At 55.0% G+C, this 22857-nt stretch overlaps 1 protein-coding gene across 3 annotated transcripts in view; it reads left to right on the top strand.

Moving 5' to 3' along the window:
- PIEZO2 (piezo type mechanosensitive ion channel component 2) overlaps positions 1–22857 on the top strand; it is a 283354-nt gene that overhangs the window by 255766 nt on the left and 4731 nt on the right. For all 3 annotated transcript variants that reach the window (XM_072949278.1, XM_072949277.1, XM_072949279.1), the window contains 14 exons: positions 1306–1632; positions 2300–2558; positions 5693–5875; positions 7028–7277; positions 8204–8336; positions 9344–9491; positions 9578–9792; positions 11430–11588; positions 13040–13187; positions 15214–15402; positions 15734–15826; positions 17184–17356; positions 19749–19877; positions 21042–21121. In XM_072949278.1, coding sequence (XP_072805379.1) covers positions 1306–1632; positions 2300–2558; positions 5693–5875; positions 7028–7277; positions 8204–8336; positions 9344–9491; positions 9578–9792; positions 11430–11588; positions 13040–13187; positions 15214–15402; positions 15734–15826; positions 17184–17356; positions 19749–19877; positions 21042–21121 — 2486 coding nt within the window. The remainder of the gene's footprint in view (positions 1–1305; positions 1633–2299; positions 2559–5692; positions 5876–7027; positions 7278–8203; positions 8337–9343; positions 9492–9577; positions 9793–11429; positions 11589–13039; positions 13188–15213; positions 15403–15733; positions 15827–17183; positions 17357–19748; positions 19878–21041; positions 21122–22857) is intronic.

Below are 22857 nucleotides of genomic sequence, written 5' to 3'. Positions count from 1 at the left end.
ACGGAGAGCTCAAGTAGGCAGTCCTTGCGGGGAGAAGTGTGTCAGGAAGGACAGGACACTTTTTCTCATGATTTCATCCAAAGACACCGCAGTAGGAAGAAATCCGAAAATCTGGTGTGTGTAATCGTGTTTAGTGGATAGGGAAGAAATCTGTGTTATATGTGTAAATGGCATAGAAACCAGAATATATTTTACCACCCAAAAAAATACTCATTATGCAGTAGAATGTGTCACCTTTGTAGACTGTAACCCACTGGGTCCAAACAGATTACTTTGGGCCTAGTTTTCTCTTCAAATCCTACCAGAAAACAAAAATTATTCAGAAACAAAATTATTTGCGTGAAATCCAAACGCTCTCTTTTTCGAATTGCCTCTGAAAGTGTGAGTGGCCGGGTGCCAATCCTGACACCGACCGGCTCGCCCGGGTAGCCCAGCCCAAAACTGACATCCGTTTTGGCGAATCGGGGGTGCTGGCTCCTGGCCACTGGGAGCTGCGCACCTCAGTCCAGAGCTGCTGGCGCCCCTGGCATTGCTGAGAACGCCGCGGCCGTGTGAGGCGTCCCGGCGGGCATGTGCTGCGCCATCCCACTGGGTTGATTCCCGGAGGTACCAGGATTTGTTGACTCCCTTCAGGGCCAGACCATATCCAAAACCATAGGCAGCGTGGCTGTCGTCGGTGTCATCCAGCTGCATGTTAGACCTGGTGGGGGCTGGCTGCAGCGGCCTGACAGCTCGCTGGGGCGGTCAGTCAATCTCCGGCTTCCTCGGAGGCCATGTCTCGGAGGTAAGTCTTAGCCAGGGGCCGGCTTGGCTTGGTGTTCCAAGAGCCTTCTACGTGATGTGCACGCGTTGGGCCAAAGCCCTGGGGGTCCTGAACACCCCCGAGTTAGGACCAAGAGCTCGTGCACATCTGGTTCCTCACTCTCAGGCTCCGCCAAGCACATTCACTCGCTCACTCACTCACATGTCTACACGGTGTCCGTGGCAAGAGAAACGGGTACAGTATGTGCATTCGGGGATCTCCATGTTCTCAGCTGGGAGCCTTGATGTGACTTAAAACCTCCCACCAGGGGTTTGGCTCGGTTCTCCGCCGAGGGCACAGTCAGCGTCAGGTTTTGCTGCTGCCGTCTCTGCAGATCAGACGGATTATCCTGAAGGAACAAAGCAGATGGAATTGGGGGGGTGTGCTTTCACCCCCTCACCTGCCTGGGCGTGCGGGTGTGGGTGTGCTGGGGGCGTCTCAAGCCCCCCTCGAGGGGCGCAGGGATGCTGAGACCGGGCGGGGCCCGTCCTCTCTCCCGACAGCGAGCCCACCCAGTGCACCACGCTGTACTCACGCCAGGGGACCACAGAGACCATTGAGGAGGAGGAGGCCGAGCAGGCCGAGGAGGCCGAGGGGGCCCAGGACGCTGAGTCGCTCCAGGACCCCACGGAGGACGGCGACGTGGAGGCCCCGCCATCCTACAGCAAGGCAGTCAGCTTCGAGCACCTGTCCTTTGACTCCCGGGATGACTCAGCCGGCCAGACCCACATGGCGGTCAGCCCTGACGACAGCCGCTCGGACAGGCTGGAGGCCAGCGTCCTGCCGCCCCTGACCCACGAGCTGACAGCCAGCGAGCTGCTGCTGAGCAAGTAAGAACCCGTGGCCACCTCCTGGGTGTCAGCTGTGCTGTTGGGTGCAGAGGCCGTGTGCCCAGCGGCCACCGGACGTCCCCAGCAAACGTGCCGTTCCCAGTGGTAGTTGTACGGGGAGCGCGCACCGCCTCGGTGCCCTGGCCGCCGGGTGACGGGCTAACAGCTCCGTGTGCCACGTGATCTGAGGGTGACTCCACCAGACAGCTGGGCTCGTCGCAAGCCAGGAGGGATGGGGGGTCACGCAGAACGGAAATGGGTACTTTAGAGAAACCAAGACAAAGTTATTACCACTTTTTTTAGCTCAAGTGTAGTCAGCTCACAACGTTGTGCTAACTTCTGGGGCACAGCCTCGTGATTCAGTTGCACGTGTTATATACGTTCCTTTTCATGTTCTGTTTCATCACAGGGTGTTACGAGGTGCTGACTATAGCAGGACCTTGTGGTTTATCTATTTTATATGCAGCAGTTAGCAAGCCAGATGTCCAAGCTGGCTTCTCTCCCGCCTAGCAGTTTACCCCTCCCCCCCTTTCCAGCCCCCGCTAACCGCAGGCTTGTTTTCTAAACCTGTGGAATGTGCGCGACTTGGCGTGCTGCCCTTGCGCGGGGCCGCCCCGGCTTCAGCGCCCGGGCCGCGGGGCGGGCGCTGATGCGGCGGTTCCGGCAGGATGTTCCACGACGACGAGCTGGAGGAGTCGGAGCGCTTCTACGTGGGGCAGCCGCGCTTCCTGCTGCTCTTCTACGCCATGTACAACACGCTGGTGGCGCGCTCCGAGACGGTGTGCTACTTCGTCATCGTGCTCAACCACATGGTCTCCGCCTCCATGATCACGCTGGTGCTGCCGGTGCTCATCTTCCTCTGGGCCATGCTGTCCGTGCCGCGGCCCAGCAAGCGCTTCTGGATGACGGCCATCGTCTACACCGAGGTGCGCTGGGCGGGGCCCCTGCCTGACCCCAGACGGCCACGGGGCAGGCGTGGGGGGCACGTGATCACACTGGCAGGCGTCGGGGCCGGCAGCTTCCGGCTCTGTTCACGTTTCACACCCGCCCGAGGCGGTGCAGGTGTTACTCTGTCTCACAGGGGAGGAAACAGCCGGGTGAGACTGACTCGCGGGCCCAGAGTTACCCGCCTGGCTGGTACGTGTTCAGGGAGTGGACGCTGGATCAGTCAACACATAAGCCCTTAGATGCAATGTGCGTATTTCCCATTTTTTAACCAAAAGCCACTCTCCACACGTCAACACATGAACTCATAGAAACACCCAGTTAAAAACGGGAATGACAGAAAGGGTGAACTGTCACCCCGTTTCCATCACACATGAGGGATGAGAGACACTCGGCCCAGATGTCCAAGCTGGCTTCTCTCCCGCCCAGCAGCTCACAGCCCCGCGGCACCCTGACCCCAGGAGTCACAGGGAGACGGTCGCCGACCGTCTCCCCCGGCCGCACGGTTCCTCGTGCTCCTGGGTTTGGGCCCATTGCCTGAGCTGGTTCCTAAGGGAAGCTTTCACTGGCAGGTACTGTAATCGCTCCTTCAAGGCTAAGACGCACGACTGATGTCCAGTTCAAGTCTAGAAAGTTCGTGGGTTTGTAAGTAATCCAACAGTAGAGTTAAAACAATGTTGCATATGAAATCACCCCAAAAGAATTCATTTTAAAGTATCGACATCCTTTATCTTATTTCCATAGTACAAACAAAAGATGTGAAGCCAAATGTATACGCATCTGTGACTTCAGTTAGCCTGTCCGTTACAACGTTGCCCAAATGATGGCTCTTAAATGTTACTTCTGTTCCATGACTTGGTGACCCAGGACACAGCTGGCTCCCTATTTGGGGTGCAGGTGTACCCCCCGACTCCTCTGCACAGGGGAGTTTTGTGCCCAGGAGTGAAGCAGGAGCAGGTACTAGGAATGTGGAGAAGGAAGACAGAGCCACTGATAACACAGCCTTCGTCTTAAAGCCTTCCCAGTGAGTGCAAGTGGGGCGGTTGGTTTCCTCTGCCACCCGGAGGCAGGCAGAGTCAGGAAATGAGGTGAGGTTAATTCCTGCAGCCCGGCCGTGGAGCAGCGACCCAGAGCTATGCCAGGCAGGAGGGTTCAAGGGGAGGTTGAAAAGAAAAGGCCGTTCCTGCTTCTCAGTGGTCGCACACAACTGCGGCAAGCGGATGGACGTAAACACAGAATCTCCTCCTGTTCAGAACTGCCCTGCGCTGGAGACGCACACGAGTTAGCAGGTGCCCAGCCTCACGCAGCCTGGGAGGTGGAGACAGGCCATCTCGGCAGCTTGTCCGCAGAAGTGAGCTCAGAAGGGAGGGTGATGGGGGGAGAATGAGGGCAGCGAAGGACGAAAATTAAAGGGAGTCCAGTCATTGCAGAGAGAGCCTGGCATGTGCCCAGACTGACGGCGCTGTGCCTGCTGGGAAGAGGCTGAGCCGGAGCAGGGCAGAGGCCCTCAGGACTGACAGTCCACTGAGCTTGCTCACGCTCAGCACTCGGTCCCTCGGGTGGAAGGAGGCAAATGGGACAGGCTCCATCAGTGTGTGTTTCAGCAAGCTTTTTACACGTGATGCAAGCCGAGGCCTAGAGACCAGCTGGGAGGCTATTTTTACTTTCTGGGTGGGAAACGAGTCTGGGCCGATGGAACCACAGTGGAGCTGACATGAGTGGGCAAAGGAGCAGTTTTAGGAATGGAAGCTGGCGGGGGTGTGTGAGGGGGAAGCGCAGGTGGACACACCGCAGGCTTCTGCTGCAATCCTCAGGATTCGGGGACACAGGGATGCTGTCACCAAGACGAGGCTCTCAGGGCTGCTCTTTGCAGAAGCTTGACTGTGGGAAGAAGGGAGAGAGGAGAGCTAAAGGGAGAGGACTTTGTGAAATATTTCTTATTGGTGAATTGTGTGTAACGCAATTAACCGCTGATGGCATAGACGGTGGATGTGGTTTCCAATGAAACCGTCAACTGTCCCGTCTCAGCGCACGTCTCCACAGCGTTCGCACCCTGAGCTAGTTACCAGCACGACTGGCAAGTTTTTGTTTCGCTTACTTTTATTTATTCTTGAAGAGAACTTCCCGTGAGCAATCAAAGGGTGAGAAGAAAGATCAGAATAAAGTGACAGTTGTGTGCGTGAAGCCTGGGTGCTCCTGAAGGCTGCACGTGACCGCGCTGTGTACACTGTAAAGGTCTTCCTGTTCGCATTTGTCCGACATGGCTTATTTAGTAGCCGAATGAGTCCAGAAGTCTTTAATTGAATCAGTAAAATTAGCCAACGCCTCCACACAACGGCAGAAGCCGCCTGAGCTGGGGCAGGAGTGCCCTGGCAGACCTGGCAGGTCCGCCGTGGAACGTGCCTGCTCTGAAGCCAGTGCCCGCGGCAGCAAGGACGTGTCACACTGCACATCGTCAACACGGGGAAATCTGCTTCTTGAATTTTTGTATCACTGTTTCCCACATAGAACTATCCTCGCTTTTCAAACCAAACAACTTTTTATTGAAGTGCAGTTGATTCACAGTGTTAGTTTCTGGGGTACAGCATAGTGATTCAGTGATACATACATACATTCTTTTTCATGTTCTTTCGTATGATGTTTATCACAAGATACTGAGTGCAGTTCCCTGTGCTGACCAGTAAGACCTTGCTGTTTATCTGTTTTATACACAGCAGTTTGTATCTGCTGATCTCGAATTCCCATTTCACCCCTCCCCACCTCCTGTCCCCCTGGAAACCATCAGTTTCTTTTCTGTGTCTGTGAGTCTGTTTCTGTTTTGTAAGTAAGTTCATTGGTATCATTTTTTAGATTCCACATACAAGTGGTAATGCGACAGTTGCGTTTCTCTGTCTGACTTACTTCACTTAGTATGATCAACTCTAGGTCCGTCCACGCTGCTGCAGATTAGAACTGTTCTTTCTCAGAAAGCACCTTCGTTGTGTAATTCCCGCTCAGTAAGCTGCACGTGTTTCAGAGGTGCAGTTGGGTGCATCTTGATAGATGCTGACGCCCGCGAAACCGCCACCACGATGAAGGAGCTAACGCTGCTGTCAACTTCCTGTCATCTGTGTAGGTGGCGATCGTGGTCAAGTACTTCTTCCAGTTTGGGTTCTTTCCCTGGAACAAGAATGTGGAGCTGAACAAGGACAAGCCGTACCACCCGCCGAACATCATCGGGGTGGAGAAGAAGGAGGGCTACGTCCTCTACGACCTCATCCAGCTGCTGGCGCTCTTCTTCCATCGCTCCATCCTGAAGGTGCTGCGCGGGGTGGGGCGCAGCCCTGACGAGTCCCCGGGAGCCCGTGGGTGGGGCCTGCGTGGGGCCCGTCGCTTCCAGCGGTGGAGTTTGTAGTGAATCAGGGAGAAGGTTTCCCCGTCTCCACCCGGGGTTGAACCCTTGCTCGTCCGTTCGCATCTGCGGGAACGGCCTGAGGAGGCGGAGTCCCTCGCGCCCGATGCGCTGAGTTCCCCCCGAGCCTGAGGCAGAGCGTCGGAGCGTACAGCGTGGGGTGGATCCCCTCACTGGTCCCTCCATCCCGACCTCCACCCAGCTCCTGGCAGCACTGCTTCCCTTGTAGTTTCTTGTCCTGAAATCCCGAGACCACAGGCGCGATGGTTCCGTGAAGCCAGGGCTGTGCTTCCTGAGAGCCGAGGGCCGACAGCGCTGTCCTTCGCATTGCTCTGGGGGGACGCGCCATGAGCGTCTCAGGTCCAGGAACTCGTCACCCTCCCAGCAGCGATGGGGCTTTTGTTTCTTCCCACACACTGAGTTATAAGCTAAACCCGAAACGCACCTCTCAGCTCTAAAACTGAGATGTGGTCGCCCGCGCACGTGTCTGTCGTGACATCTTCCGTTCCTGCTCTTGTGTAATTAGCCTGTCTCCTTGTGTAAGATGTTTTATTCTGTTAACACCTTTGCTGAGATGTGTAAGCCACACACATTCCAGATGTTCACTCTGATGAATTTTGATGGATGTCCCGTCACCTGTGAAGTCACCACCGCAGTCCAGACGGCTAACATTTCCATCCCTCCCCAAGAGGAGCAGTTTTCAGATTCCCAGTTTATCCCGTCCCATCCTCTTTACCCCCGGTAACCTCCATCCGTGTGTAACTGACAGAGGAGATTGTCAGGTATTCAAAGGGCAGATCGTGGTCGTTTGATACACCTGTAACTGTGAAAGGGCTCCCCCAACGCCCACCTCACTTAACGTCTTTTTTCCTTGGAGAGAACATTTAAGCCATGCTCTCCTGGCAAATTGCCGCTGACAACGCAGTGTTGTCAGCTCTGGTCACCCCGTCTTTCACATGGTTTCCTCACCTGGGCAGACGCTGCTGACCCCGAGCGGGGCGGCATTCCAGCTACTGCCCTGAAGCAGCGCTCTGAGCCGCCCCTCCCCTGCCTTCCCAGTGCCACGGCCTGTGGGATGAGGACGACGTGGCCGATGGTGGCTCGGACAAGGAGGACTCAGGTGACGAGCTGTCCCTCAGCCACGGCAGAAGGGCCTCCTCTGACTCTCTCAAGTCCATCAACCTGGCCGCGTCCGTGGAGTCGGTGCACGTGACCTTCCCCGAGCAGCCGGCGGCCGTCAGGAGGAAGCGCTCCAGCTGCTCCCAGACGTCCCAGGGGTCCAGCTTTTCCTCGACTAAGTCCAAGAGAGGTATCCGTCCCGTGGTGACCCTAGGCTGCAGGAACCTGGCTTGAGTCATTTTCCTGGGGCCCCGGGGTCTGGGGCAGGGGAATCTGTCGGGTGCCGTCGAGGAGACGGATACTGCCATGGGGAAGGAAAGTGCTTTGCGGTCAGACAGCCCCGAGCTGAGGCCCTGGCCCCGGTGCCTCTGCACAGTTGAGAGTGTCTGATTCTTCCGCAGGACGAGGGTTTCAGGTGCTTGTGACAGGTGGTCAGCAGGCCACCTAGCCGGTGTTGGGCACATGTTTGTCTTTAAACACATTCAGAGATTCTGCTGGGTGTGTCCAGGGTGCTGTAAATCAGCATTTATTTTGAAAATATATTGATTTAATCAATGGGGCTTTAGCTAGACCATCTAGATTTCCTAAGCCAGTTGCTGATTTCTTAATACATAGCAAGTGTGTGTGCGTTACAGGTGTCCCCTGGGTAACTGGCTCTCGTGTCTGGCGTGGTCCTGTCTGAAGCTTCCTAGATGCTCACAAAGACACTTTTCAGGCGGACCCTGAGGTCACGTTGTATTTGTGTAACAGTTAAAGGAATCTGGATGTGAAAAAAGGCAGGGGTCCTGGACCCAATCTGGAAAACCCACAACAAAAGCCTGGGGCCCCATTTAGCATAAAACCTATTCTCCAGTCGACTCTTTCCTGAGACAGAGACCGCGCACCTCGACGGCCCGGGAGGGGGCCAGAGCGGGTGTGAGAACCCACAGACGCCCGTTACGCCCACAGACGTGAGGCGGCAGGTTCCAAGTTCTCCGTCTGCGGTCGCGGACCCGGCCCGTCTCACCCTCTGGCCAGCTGCACCCGCCCCTCCGCCGTGGGGGCTGCCGGGGTTCTGCGACGTTCGCGTGGACAGACCCATAACCCCCAGTGCCTCCTGGCTTGTTTTCCTTCCAGGCAGCACCAGCACCCGGAACAGCAGCCAGAAGGGAAGCAGTGTGCTGAGCATCAAGCAGAAAAGCAAGAGGGAGCTGTACGTGGAAAAGCTCCAGGAACAGCTCATCAGAGCGCGAGCCTTCGCTATCAAGAAGTGAGTGCGCAGCGTGGCCTCGCTTTGCTGGGCGGGGGCCAGGGTCAGGCCCTGCCAGGGCAAAGGACGAGAGCACCTCCCCCACACGGAGGGTGTCTGCTTCGGGCAGAGAGAGACAGCCCGTCGTGATACTGTTTTTTGAAAAACCCCTTTCCAACAAGGATGATTCGTGTTTACGTCCATGGCGTTTGTGAAACATACTTTTTCTATTTGGAAAAAGGACTCACGGTCTGTGTTTCCAGGCGGTATCATGGAAGAGTCATACCAGACAGAGAGGCATGTGAGGCCCAAGCCGGAAGGCTCTCAGAGATACACTGTCACCCCAAGGAGGGAGGCCGAGGTGCGCCTCGGGGAGGGGGCTTATCCGACATCACGGCCCATCTCCGGCCAAGGGCGCAGGTCCTCCCAGGTGTCAGGGACGCAGATAGGCAGCAGACGTGGCCCTGGGTCTGGGCTCTGAGACTGAGGGCCGTCCCCACCTGACCGTGGCCTTGAACTGAAGGCAGAACCCAGGCACAGTGAGGTTAGGGTGGAGGCCGGATGGCCAGGCCGAGAGCAGGGGAGCGCTGGACGGAGCAAGGTGAGCCCCAGAGGGGCCCAGGGCCGGAGGGGGGTGGGCGGGGCTGCCCAGCATGCACTGGGGCTCGGACACCGGCCGGCGCCCCTTCAACTGCACCGCAGCCCTGGGCCTCAGGTCTCCTCATCACCACCTTCCATGGACGAGGAAACGAACGTGCAGAGCGAGCAGGGCCGAGGTCTCGCAGGTGGAGAGTAACTGAATCGGGTGACGAGCTGGCTCCTTACCTCCAGGGCTTCCCACCCTCCCTTATGCTTTGAGCAGGAGGAGAGGTCTGCGGTCCCGCCAGCCACCGCCTGGCGCACAGCCTGTGTTGGAGCGGAGCGCCCCCTGCCCCTGGCGGGGCCGTGGGCGGCGGGGCCGGGCTGGGGGAGGGGAGCTCCGGTGGCTCCTGTGTCCGGACCCCCGAGCAGACACGTGTGTCTCGCAGGGCCCTGCAGGTGTACGTGCCCATCAGGCAGTTCTTCTACGACCTCATCCACCCTGACTACAGCGCCGTGACCGATGTCTACGTGCTCATGTTCCTGGCCGACACCGTGGACTTCATCATCATCGTCTTCGGCTTCTGGGCCTTTGGGGTAGGTGGGGCAGAGGCCGCCACACACCAGGGGCGAGGGACAGGGGACCTGCGAGGGGCCTGGCCTGACCGCCTCGTCTCTCCCAGAAACACTCGGCCGCCGCCGACATCACGTCCTCGCTGTCGGAGGACCAGGTCCCAGGGCCGTTCCTGGTCATGGTGCTCATCCAGTTCGGGACCATGGTGGTGGACCGAGCGCTGTACCTGCGGAAGACGGTGCTGGGCAAGGTCGTGTTCCAGGTCATCCTGGTGTTCGGGATTCACTTCTGGATGTTCTTCATCCTGCCGGGCGTGACCGAGAGGTGAGGCTTTTGGGAGCCGGCACCCTGGGGCTGGGAAGGCAGGGCCGCTGGCTGGAATGTCAGCCGTGAGATGCTACAAAATCCTGAAGAATTAAGCTGATAAGTGGTTTTTCCTGTGGGTATCACTCCATTTTGCCCACAAACCCCCAGTGGCCGCCTGCAGTCCATACAGCTGTTCACGGCGGGTGTCGTGGCAGACATGGAGGCGGGCGGCTCTGGTCCCCGGGGATGAAACGTGCGGAAACCACGCAGAAGGACATTCCCCAGCGCGGGGCCTCCGCAGCGGCCCTGAGCACGGTCAGCGCGGTGACTTCGGGGTCTGTCGCTGAGCTGGCGCTTGTTCCAGGTTGACCTGCTGCGGCATCACGGGAGGGAAATTTTTCTTTAAATAAGTAAAACATGGGTTGGTCCTTTTATAAGGAGTAGAAGGCACCATGGCTTTAAGGCTTTGATGTAATTTTGGTGGATCTGGACGAATTCTTCCCCACGTGGTCCTCATCCTAAGGGTCTGGAAAGTCAAGGGACGTTTCCCAGGAGAGAGAACGGAGTGTCCTTTCCTGGTGTCCTTCCAGCGCGGACAGTTCCCAGAGAGACGAGGCTGTGCAGAGCCGGTGCGGGCTCCCTGTGGTGTGTCCTGGACACCTCGTCGATGCCATTCCATTCATTCACTGGGTCCTGAAGGACCAAAGTTGGGTTTCTCTGCAGGGGGGACCTTCCTAAGGAACATTTGGGGATCTCTGCCTCTGACGCCCACATGGAGGGCCCACAGTGCACGCCTTCCTGGCTTGATCTTAGATCTTGAGACTCAAGAATAGCTGTTTTCAGTTTTAAAACAATATGTTTCCGTCTTATAACAAAATTGAAAGTAAGACAAATCCAAAAGGCAACATGAAGAGTCATACACAGTTTGTGGAAGAAACGTCAGGTGTTGCTCTTAACGCTCAGCACAAGGAAGGCTATACCCCGGCCTTCCTGAGTCAGAGGGCTTGGCTTTTATTGTCCTTCTAATTTGTATGCAACTGACCACACGTAAGACTCACAGAATGTTGCATTTTTCCACAGTTAAAAATGATCTTACAGTTCATCATTCTTTGAGAATGTGTTCTGGGTTTTTCCTAGTATGAAATTTAGTTCCACTAAGTTTTTGCACAGACTTACAGTAGCGTTCATGAGCTGTACAACGCAACCTGCCTTCTGGATGTCTAGCAAAAAAATGGGGGTTCACTTCTCAGAATTCTTTCTTCTGCATCTTCCAAGCTGTGGGTCATTTCAAGTAAAAAACATGTTTTGAGTTTTTCCTTTGTTGAGCTTTGAGTCGGACCATGGTACCAGCATTATCCCCGTGGTGGGAGAATGTCTGTTAGCAAGTCCACTTAACCATCACTTACTGTGGCGGCGGCCTGAACAACTGAATGACGCTGTAACAAATCGGGGGCACATTCATGGGGATTTGTTATAATCGTAAGATTTTTCTGACCCCACCTTTTGCCTTTGAAGAGATCCACCACGCAGAGAGGCTTCACGGAGTTGACTTCAAGTGCCAGGGAGCAATCAGTTTTTTTTTTACCCTAAGTTAATGTCCTTTTGTGCAGGAGGAGCACTCCGTTCCTTCACCCTTCTGTGTTTTCGTGTCTCAGGAAGTTCAGCCAGAACCTGGTTGCCCAGCTGTGGTACTTCGTGAAGTGCGTCTACTTCGGGCTGTCCGCCTACCAGATCCGCTGCGGGTACCCGACGCGGGTCCTCGGGAACTTCCTCACCAAGAGCTACAACTACGTCAACCTCTTCCTGTTTCAGGGGTGAGCTGCTCTGGGCTGTCGCGGCTGCCCCGGCGGGGTCGGGGGGTGACCTGCAGCCGGTAGTCACCGTGGGGCTCCCGAGGGGTTTGAGGAAAGAGTGGAGGCACCTCTGAAACACCTTTCTCTGGGTGGCTTCCCCCCTCCCCAGCCAGGGTGCTACCCTGGGACCAGCCGTGTGGTTCGCTGTCTATTTCTGCACAATTACCATGATAGTCTTTGGGTGGAAGACAGGGGCAGGCGACCCTAAGCGTTAGCACACTTCTGGGAGCAGCAGAGCGGAGCGTGTGGACTCAGGGCTGTCCCAGCGCCCCCGGCGGCGTGCTTGTGCAGCGGGCTCGCTCATTGCAGGGGGATTAGTCCCACACTGAATGCCACCGGCCTGCTGGTGCCTGGAAGTGCGCCGTCGCCGCTCCCACGAAGCACGCTGGCTCTCCCGGGGGCCAGCTTCCATGGCAGCAGCTCCTCCCAGTCTCCCAGGGGTGATCCCATGGCCCTGAGGGGAGCACTGGATGTGGGGACCGGGACGCAGTCACAGAGGAGAGTGCGTCCCCACGCGTGTCCGAGTCTCACTGAGTGAAAGCAAGTAGCTCAGGGCAGAAGCCCACACTGCTGGGGGCCCAGGAGGAGCCCCAGCCTCGGGAGAAGCTCCGTGTCGAGCAGAACACAAGGGACAGTCCCCAGGCCTGAGAGGAGCCCAGGCCAGCTCACTCCCAGCTGAGACGGAAGGGACTAAGCCAGGGTCCTGTTAGACTTAGTCACCTGCCGTGTGCCCTGGACGACACTTCTGTCCCCTCCGCCTTCTCTCATCTGCCCTCATCTCACTCACAAGCGTGTGACCTTTCCTGGCTCATTCCCCGTAATTAATAATCCTGTGACCAACAGTCTCATAGCATAAAGTAATGTTAAAAAAAAGGTAGCGTGGAGTCTGCTGGCAGATTATGTGGTCCTATAGACAGAGCATCCCAAAGACCAAAGCCTGTTGGAACAAATCAACATTTCAGTAAAGTGGCAGGATGTAAAATCAGTGCACAGGCGCCATCTGCTCACCAGGAAATACCTGAAAAAGAGAAACCGGAAACTCTCCTAGTTGCAAAGCATCAAAAGTAACGCAGCGCTTAAAAAATGTATCTAACCAAAGAAGTGAAAAATGTGTACAGTGAAGGCTGTAAGACTTTAATGAAAGAGACTGAAGACCCCTTCAGTCTTACTTAAAAAGGGAATTCCAGTTTGTTGAGACTATCAGCAAAAAATAATTATTAATAATAAAAGGAAAATGCCAGCCCAGATGTTGGACTTGTGACGAAGGGCAGTTGCATTGCAAGGTGGGTTTTACCCAGAGAGGCATGTCTGAGAGTCGTGTCCGAGTCGTGGGGTGGGAACAGTCAGGGAGCACGTGGGCCCCGGGCTGGCCGGGTGCTGGGGCGGCCCCGAACGAGCCGCGGTCTCCCCAGGTTCCGCCTCGTCCCCTTCCTGACGGAGCTGAGGGCCGTGATGGACTGGGTGTGGACGGACACGACCTTGAGCCTGTCCAGCTGGATCTGCGTGGAGGACATCTACGCGCACATCTTCATCCTCAAGTGCTGGCGGGAGTCGGAAAAAGTAAGCCGAGAAAACGCCCGGGCCTGCTGGTGTCTCTCAGACGCAGACTGGCCAGGAGGCTGGCATGAACCTCCACAGGTCTGGGGGCCACACAAGTGAGGGTGGGGCGGGGGGCCAAGACTGCCAGGGCCTGCGCCTGCCGCGCTGACGTCCAGGGGCCTCGGACCTGCTGCGCCTCTGTGAGAACAGTGTTCAGATGGGCCTTTCTTTGGCAGCTGGGCATTGTGATTATTCTAAACAGAAGTGATACACAGCTGTCCGACCCAGTAATTCTGAAATGGCTCATTTGGGGGCAGGAGGGAGTGTGGTTTTATGGAGAAAAGGGGGGTCAGGTGGCTGGGATGCAGCTCATTCTCTGATTCACCCTTCGATGAGGGATGGGCGATGTAACCTCTTTGGGCAAAAGGAAATGAAAGTGCAGATATTTACTTATTCTCTGGGCTGGAAGTTAAGGTTTAAACATTAGTATTATTTAAGGAATCTTCCAAAAGTTCAGCACGTGAAACGGGAGCCTGTGGCACGAGAGGTCTAGAAACACCCGCGGCGCTGGCCACAGCAGCAGCAGGGGCCGCTTCCTCTCCTCCTGAGGACACCTTGCTGGGAAAGGCCCTTCTGGTCCGCGTGATTGCTGGTGTGCTCCGCAGCTGCCTCTGGGAGTCTCAGCTTCACAGTCCGGGGTCCCGCTGCACCGAGGCCTCTGTGTTTACGGGGCTTGGGGGTGTGGAGAGATGGGGTTGGGCTCATATTTAAAATCGTGTTGACTCGTCCTGATTTCTGAGGGGCAGAGTGTTGATATGACGACAGACTGAGAGCCTTTCTACCAAAGGGACACTGAGGTAGCAGTCAGGGTGACAGAGGTCTGAAAGTCATGACGTGAGAGAAAAAGTAGGAAGAAGCAGGAATTTTTCACTGAAGAAGAAAAGTGGGGGGAGGCCAAAACAGTAGGTGTTTTGAACAGTTTGAAATATTGAGAAATGGGTGGAAAATTTGAATTAGTGTGTGAGACTCGAGGAAAGAGAAGGCAAGTCAGCACCGTGAGCCCCCACGGGACACAAAGAACCTCCCGGTCATCACGGGGGGCCGCCTCTGGCGTGGCCGCCAGCGCGTCCGACCCACCGTCATGTGGGGACAGTTCCCGTGTGAGACCTCAGCTGGGGGGTGTCTGCCTCCTGCCCCAGGAGCCCTGTGTTCAGCAGACATGACGTCAGCTGTGTCCGCAGCTAACAGACTACTAAACTTGGCAGTTTAAAAATAGCCATTTGCCTGCTCATGATTTTGGGGTCAGCATTCCGGGCTGGGCGCCCCGGCAGCCTCGCCGGGGGGCGCTCCTGGAGCTCCTGTTTGGAGGGACGGAGCCCAGGCCAGGGGAAGGCAAGGGAGAGGACCCATCCGGCCCAGGCAGGAGCCGCGAGCGGGTAACTGAGAGTGGAGGGGTCTGAACCGCTCTGAGCTGGCAAAGAGAAGCCCAGAAGGAAAAAGAAAAGTGACACAATGTTGAGTGTCAGAGCCGGCGGGGGTCCGGGAAAAGGAGACTCTGGGGCACGATGGACAAGTCAGTGGTGGCAGGGGGCGGGCCGCCCCGCAGGGGGTTGGAGAAGAGGGCGGGGTGGCCGGGAGGGCTCTTTGGACCCCGCAGACCATCACAGGACTTGGACCATGTCGTCCCAAGTGAACTTCAGATGTTTTCCACCCTCCAAGGTGGGAGGAGTCAGCTGGAAGGCGCAGGTCTTGCGTGGTCAGGAATTTAAAGTAACAGGTCCTTTTCCGCTGCTCTGTTAGAGACAGAGGTTTACTCAGCAGAGGGTTTGATCCCTTGGGCTGCAGGTCCCCACACAGCCGTTTTAAGGACACGTCACTCAGGCCACAATGGGCCCCGGGTGCCACCGTGGAGACGTGTAGCAAGCTCCTTCCAGCCCCACGTCTGGTGGGGACAAGACTGTCCCCCAGCTCAGAGCAGAATCGGGGCCAAGTGCAGGCAGCACCCCGCCCCCGGGGCGGCGCCTGAGCGCGGGGCCCTCCCTTGCAGAGGTACCCGCAGCCGCGGGGGCAGAAGAAGAAGAAGGCGGTCAAGTACGGCATGGGGGGCATGATCATCGTCCTGCTCATCTGCATCGTCTGGTTCCCGCTGCTCTTCATGTCCCTGGTCAAGTCTGTCGCAGGCGTGACCAACCAGCCCCTGGACGTCTCAGTCACCATCACCCTGGGCGGGTACCAGGTAACGGCCGCCCTTCCTGCAGTCTCCCCACCTGCCCGCCCCGCCCCCGCTGTGCCCTGCTGTGAGGCCCACCCAGGGGACTCCCTTGGGTTTTGTGGACCCACGTTTCCTACCTGAAGGCTGCCTGTTCTGCAAACACGTGACGAGTGGGCTACGGGGCGGAGCGCAGCCAGGGGTGGCTGTGCTCTGGGCCTGGCCTGGGGCAGCCACTTCACAGAGGGGCCTCCGAGTGCCAGCAGGGCCCTCCCTGGGCAGGGAGCTGTGGGCAAGCTTTCCCTGAGCCCAGGAGGAGCTGGGGAAGGCTGACCAGTCCGTGCGCCTTGTTTTCCAGCCCATTTTCACGATGAGCGCCCAGCAGAGCCAGCTGAAAGTGATGGACCAGCCACAGTTTCATAAATTTATCAAAGCTTTCTCTAGGGACACTGTAAGTACCTGCATGTGGTCGGGCTCTGGGGGCCCGCCTCCCGGCAGCTGGCCGGCTGTCACCTTACATACTCCGTGCCGTGGCCGGAGGTGGCGGGCAGGACTTCCCAGGGTTATCGGCTGTGTAAGGCATGTTCCTGGACACCGGACGTTGTGACAACCTATAATGTCAAGTTTTATCCTCTGGGATGTAAGTGTTAATTAACATAATTTTAATTCAGAACGTTTTAATGTGAAGCACAGCACGTGTGGACCCTTGTTAAATTTTTAAATTCTTTCCATTGGGGCAAATACATTGATCCCTTTGACTGTGAGTTCTCCAGGAATCTGTCCTGAAAAAGTGGTTCAAACTCTGCGCAAAGCTCCCTGTTGCACGTACTTGTGATGGCATTTCCTTTATTAGTAAAAACTGGAAGCGACTTGGGGATTCAGCCAGTAGGGACTGGCTGAATGAATTGTGGCAGGGTCGTGAGGAGGACACAGCGCAGTGGCAGAGCGTGTGCTCGGCACGCACCAGGTCCTGAGTTCAATCCCCAGTACTGCCACTTAAAAAATAATAGTAAATAAATAAAAAATAAATACACCTAATTACCTCCCCCCCAAAAAAATAAAAATAAAAAAAATAATCATGACAGATTTTCCAAGCAACTTCCTTTGTAATAAGAGTCGTCACAAAGACTACATGCAGCATGAGAATTCCTCAAATTCTCAAACAATACTACTTATTTAATGATTAACAAAAACAAGATTACCACGCTCTACTGTGTGAGACCAGGGTGATGCTCTGGGGGCGGGCTGCGGCCAGCGCAGCTCCTTCCCCACTCCCCACGCCTTCAGTAACCTCAGTGACAGGGCTTGGCGTGGATAGCCTGTGCTTCACAGAGAGTGTTTTTTATTTAAATCGGGTGCATAGGCAAACATTTGCTTTTCTCTTGTGTAAAGTTACCACCCTATGATGGCGCTGTCAAAGCCGATCTTGACGGACGAGCAGCTGGGAGAAGGCCCAGATGTCCTGGGTGGATAGTGAGTCTGACTCTGGCAAGAGGGCCCTTCCCCAAGAGCTGATAAATTTCCTTCTTTCCAGGGAAGGAAAAGTGACACGAAATCATCTGACTTGTCTTTACTGCTTAATTGGAGGGACTCCGTGGCTGCAGGTGTGGCGACGTCACCCCTGGGGTCTGGCAGTGTGACAGGGGCTGTTAGCGCCCGGGACACACAGGCCAGCCTGTGACAGGAGCGTGCCTTTCAGAGGCGGAGGAGGACCCTCCGCACGGTCAGCTAGGAGGAGCAGGAACGCCCGGCTTTCCCCATCGTCCGGTGTCTGATCCATCTATGCACATGTGTTTGTGTGCACACAGGGTGCTATGCAATTTCTGGAAAATTATGAAAAAGAAGACATAACAGTAGCAGAGCTGGAAGGAAACTCAAATTCTTTGTGGACCATCAGCCCTCCCAGTAAGCAGAAAATGATACAGGAGCTCATGGACCCCAATAGTAGCTTCTCTGTTGTTTTTTCATGGAGTATTCAGAGGTAGTTACTATGTTTCCATGCATTAATTTCCCCCTTCCGCCAGTCTGAACTTGGGGTGGGGGCGGGGGCGTGGAAGGATGGAAAATTTTGATTAATGTGGATCTTGGTTGACCTTACTTCTTGGGAACACCCATTCGATGCTGTAACTGATGTCTTTGTTTCTTATTAAATAATGATTTGCCTGGGAATCATGGACAAAACTAAGACCCTCTTAGTTTCTTTTTTTCCTAATAATTTCAGTTTTGACGAGGCTGGCAATGGGCTCTGTGAACAAGGGAGAAAGGCAGAGGGAAAAGGAAGAGGGTGATGGCTCACAAAATGAAACCAAGCCGGGTAAATTGTAAGATTTCCCCGAAAGCTTGGAGTCTGGACTTGATGACAAAGAGCCCTGGGTTCTCCCTCACCTGCCTTCAAAGCCGGGGAGCCCCAGAGGCTCTCTCTCCAGGCGGGAGCTGTGAGCACATCTTGGCCATCCTGGGACGGGGAAGGGAGAGCCTGCCACCCACCCTGAGCCTCTGGCCACACGTGGCCACGACCCCACAGCCTTAGGAACCCTTCCTGCCTCCCGAGGCCCGAGGAGTCAGTGGGGCCGGCTCGGGGCCTGGACACGATACACCAGCTGAGCTTCACCGCAGGCAGGACTCTGGCAGTCACGTGATAGGTTCGTTTGGGTCCACAATTCCAGCTTCTTGGTTGGGATTAGGAAAGAATCACGATTGGAGAAAGAACTCCATCCAGCGTCTGAAGTGAATTTACAAGGAGTTAGTCAAGAGGTGTTTTGAAGGAGGCTACTCAGAATTTAAAGAACCCCTTTTTTAATCTTATTTTTCCTTTTAAATGTCATAAATTCCTCACATGGAATTCTGTACCACCGAAAATGCCCTTCCTAACCTTTCCTTGAAAGAACTACCAAAAAACCCAAGAAAACAAAAAAAATTAAAATCAATTTCTGATTGAACTTTTTTTATTGAGCTGTGATTGTCATGCAACATTGTCTTAGTTCCAGGTGGACAACATAATGGCGTTGGTGTCCGTCTCGAACGATCACCACGTCCGGGCCAGCTATGCCTGTCAGCACACATAGTCACGAAAAAGCCTTCTCTTCTCAGAACTTTTCAAATAGAGTCTCTTAGCAACTTTCAAACACACAGTACAGTCTTATTAACCGTGGTCAGCACACTATGCGTTTCAGCCCCAGGACTTACTTTGTAACTGATAGTCTCTACTGTTTTAACGCTTTTCACCCATTTTGCCCACCCCTCCAACCCCCACCTCTGGCCACTACCACCCTGTTCTCTGTATCTGTGAGTTAGTGTGTTTTAGGTTTTGCATATAAGTGAGATCATATGGTATTTGTCCTTTTCTGTCTGACATACTCACTTAGCCTGTTGCCCTCAAGGTCCATGTGTCTTGTAGCAAATGGCAAGATTTCATTCTTTTTTATGGCTGAGCAATATTCCATCGTGTGCAGTGCGTCTTCTTTGTCCAGTCCTCTGCTGATGGACACGTGGGTTACTTCCACGCTCGGCTGCTGTAAATAGTGCTGCCGTGAACATGAGGGTGCAGGTGGATTTTCAAGTCAGTGGTTTCATTTTCTTTGAATAAATCCCCAGAAGTGGAATTGTTGGAACATATGGACAATAGTTGTATTTTTAATTTTTTGAGGCACCTCCATACTGTTTCCCTCTGTGGCTGCACCAATTCCCCTTCCCGACAGCTGTGCACAAGGGCTCCCTTTTCTGCGCATCCTCCCAGCTCTTGTTCCTTCTTGCTTTTTTTTTATTGATTTTTAATCATTTTACAATGTTGTGTCAAATTCCAGTGTAGACCACAATTTTTCGGTTATACGTGAACATATATATATTCATTGTCACATTTTTTTCTCCGTGAGCTACCATAAGATCTTATGTATATTTCCCTATGCTTTACAGTATAATCTTGTTTATCTGTTCTACAATTTTGTAATCCCGTCTATCCCTTCCCACACTTCTTGCTTTTTGATAATAGCCACTCTGACAGGTGGCATCTCATTGTGAACATTCTTTTTGAATTGTGGATTCTGTGCGTCCCTGTGGAGACAAATATCGTTGGGTTAATGAACAGTGTTTCAGGTCCCGTTAGGGCATCAAGACCACTTCTCTTTGGGTCCCCAGACCCTTCCTCCTCACCTGTGATCTGCTTTAAAGGTGTCTGTGGCCCCCCCTGAGTGTAACTGGGGTGTCTGAGAGGCCGGGTGTAAAGGGAAAGTGGACCTTCTGGTCGGGGTTCACAATTGTGGACCCAGTGAAGCCTTGATTAGATTAATAGAGAGTTTAGTGTGGTTTTAATCTCCTGCAGGCTTGTGAAGAACCCCTGACAGTGAGCTCTTTTTTTTCTTTTTTTTTCTTCACAGAAACATGAGTCTGGGTGCAAAAGCAGAAATAGCAACAGATAAACTTTCTTTTCCTCTTCCAAATACTACACGAGAGAATATAGCTAAAATGATTGCAGGGAACAGCACAGAAAGCTCAAAAACACCGGTGTAAGTTGATTGTTATTGTTAATACGGCTTTGAGGGGTGCATGTATCTGGTACAAACTGTCCTCTACAAATTTGTGTCCAAGAAATGCGATTTCTTCCTTCTTTGGTGACTCAAGTGGACGCGTGTTTAGTCCCCGAAGTGCTGTCAGAGCAAGTCGGCTTTCCTCCCGGCCGCTCGCCCGCACCACCCAGGGCAGACTGAGCTCATCTCCGGTGGCAAACCTCGCTCTTACCTGACCGTAGTCACCAAAAGCCAGGGGCAGACCCCGTGAGACCCCTCCCTACTATTACTCCCGCCCCCGAGGCACTGACTGCCTGGCTAACCCAGGGCAGGTGAGGGGAAGGCTGGGGGAAGTGGAAATTTGAGGGGAAGCACTCTTACTGTATCATCCTGCCACGCAATGCTGCATTCCAAGCATCAAGCTGGGAAGCTGAGATTCTAGTATGAGACCCAGCAGGAGGAAAAACTGCTCTTGAGCTCAAGCTGCTAAGTGAAGTGTTCCCGAGCCCACCAGCCACGCCAGCCCTGCCCCCGTCTGCCTGGCCCGGTCAGTGCGTTCAGAGTGGGAACCTCCGAGAAGCAGCCCTGAGCTGTGCTGTCCCGTGTTAACCACTGAACACAAGGGGCCCCTGAGCACCGCCAGGTCCTCCCCCATCGCTTTCCAGACGAGGAGACAGGCCTGGAGAGATGGACTGACCCGTCCAGGGTACCGGTCGTGCCGAGATGGGCTGAGGGCTCGGTCTCAGTCCTCCCCTCGCCCCGTCTCTGGGTCAGATCGTGCAGCCCACTTCACTGTAGAGAGCTCTGAAATCCTGAAAGTTAAAACTGGCAGGCTGCTCAGTGTTTTCTCCATAAGGGTGGTCACTGCCCCTTGCTTCAGAGAAGTCACAGGTGTGGGGAAATCCCTAGCCGTTTCAGGCCGTTCACCAGCCTGTGAGCAGAGGTGAGTGTCTGGTTAGAAGCCGGCGAATGTGTTCATTCACCGTCAGAGAATTCCGATGACAGTGGAAACCTAGACACTACGAGGGCTGCATGTTGCACAGCTATGTGAAGGCCCTGATCATCACTGGTGTGAAACAAGGTCAGAAACAGCAAGGAAACAGTCAGTTTCACGCGGGCTAAGCAACTAGACTTTAACTGCCTCTTGTCTTCCTTGATGCGCAGGACGATAGAAAGGATCTACCCATACTACGTGAAGGCTCCCAGTGACTCCAACTCCAAACCCATAAAGCAGCTTCTGTCTGGTAAGAACGAGGGAGCGATTTTAGCATCGCCCTCCAGCTCCTGTTCGTGGGCGTTTTCAGCCTTCGTCAGGTTCCTTTCCCGTTTTCTTCCCCCGTGACACGGTTTATGAGAAGTGAGGCTCCGGGCACGTCCACCGGCCGGAAGGGACCGCGCGCTCGCCCGGAGCCCAGGCGTCTCTCCCGCTGTTCGTGGCTGTGGAGCCTGGTGACTTAGACCCACATTTAGTCACTAGGTGCTGGTTGATCAGGATCTGCCTCCTTGTTTCTATCAGCAACCACGTCCCTGGCAGAAAACTGCATCATAACGACGTTTTATTGTGAAGGCCCCGCACTAAAAACAGTAAAAACGCAGCAGGAAATGGACTCTGTCCAGCCCAAGGGCGGCTGGGTACCAACACGGTACCCAGAGGCCACGTTTTCAGTGTGGCCGTTGCGGCACGTGGTGACCTGGTGCTGTTGGCTGCTGCTCCTCATCAGGCGTTGTGGGACTTCGGCAGCCACCTGGGCCAGACGAGAGGCTCCATCTGGTAGAGATGGAGCACGATGCGCTGACCAGCTCACGGTCGCCCGTTCACCACCGTGGGTCACTCACTGTCCCGAGTCGTGTGCCAGGCTCCGGCTTAGCTGGAAGGACAGGGATGTGAGGAAACAGTTAGGATGCCCCATGGAAATTGCGGGAAACAGAGGCCGGAAAGAGGGCCCAGAGGGTGATCAGCAAACAGAGAGCCCGGAGATGTGGTGAAATATGAGTGTCTTGAGAGGTCGTCTCAAGATGAACTGAAAGTTAGCATTTCCCTCCAGTCTGGAACGTGCTGGGAAGGCCTGGTCTGGCAGCACAGCCTGCCCCGCCAGCAGCTGTTGTCCCCAGCACTCCTGCCCGGCAGCAGGCCCCTCCCCGCGGCTTCATCTCAGCAGATGTCTCCTGCTGCCTTCCTCCTGGAGCCTCTCCCAGCCCGCCAGGAGCCAGGCCTTCTGCCTCCTTCCTCTTTCTCTTCAGCCTCAAAGAAAGATGTGCCCTTTCTCCCTTCCAAATCCGCTCTCCCTATGTCCCGGCCACCCCTCCCTGCCCTCCATCCTGCAGCATCTTTAATCTCCTCCACTTTACCACGTTCTGTCCCCACACTGGCTTGTCTGCCTGGGGGTGATTTGAGGTCCAGCCTACAAAGTCCTGTTCCCCGCACCACGCAGCCGAAATGCTCTCAGATCCTGCCCACAGCTCATCTGACGAGCTTTTCTTGCTGAGTTATCTCTCACCTTCTGCCCAAGGTAGACTTAGCATAGCTTAGTGGTCTCACCAGTGTATGGGTGAGGAAGCTGAGGCCTGGCGTGTGAATTACTCCGCTGAGCCTACACGACCAGGATGAGGGGGAACTGAGTCCAAACCTGGACCAGACAGCCCCCTCGGGTCAGTCTCCAGACGTCAGAACCAAGGTGTTTCCTGCTCCCGGGTGTTCTGCGTGGTTCACGTTCTTCCTGGCGGAGTACTTTATCTTTGCCAATTTCTTGCCATTCCTTTCTCCTCCGCCCGTCCGTCAGTCCATCCATGTCTCCTCCTGTCCATCCATCCAATAAACAGACCTTTACTGCCAGGCACCTTCATGGACTTCTCTGGTCCAGGAGGTTACATGAGATTGCGCGGACAGGTTCCTGCCCTCGCAGAGCTCACAGCCCCCAGCCCAGGTCCTCGGGGGGGGGGCCCTCTTATCATTGATGGGGGCAGCGTGTTCATACACAGC

Source organism: Vicugna pacos, chromosome 24 (assembly GCF_048564905.1).
Source record: "Vicugna pacos chromosome 24, VicPac4, whole genome shotgun sequence".
In the NCBI taxonomy this organism is placed as follows: domain Eukaryota; kingdom Metazoa; phylum Chordata; class Mammalia; order Artiodactyla; family Camelidae; genus Vicugna; species Vicugna pacos.
This window is presented reverse-complemented; position numbering and strand designations above follow the sequence as displayed.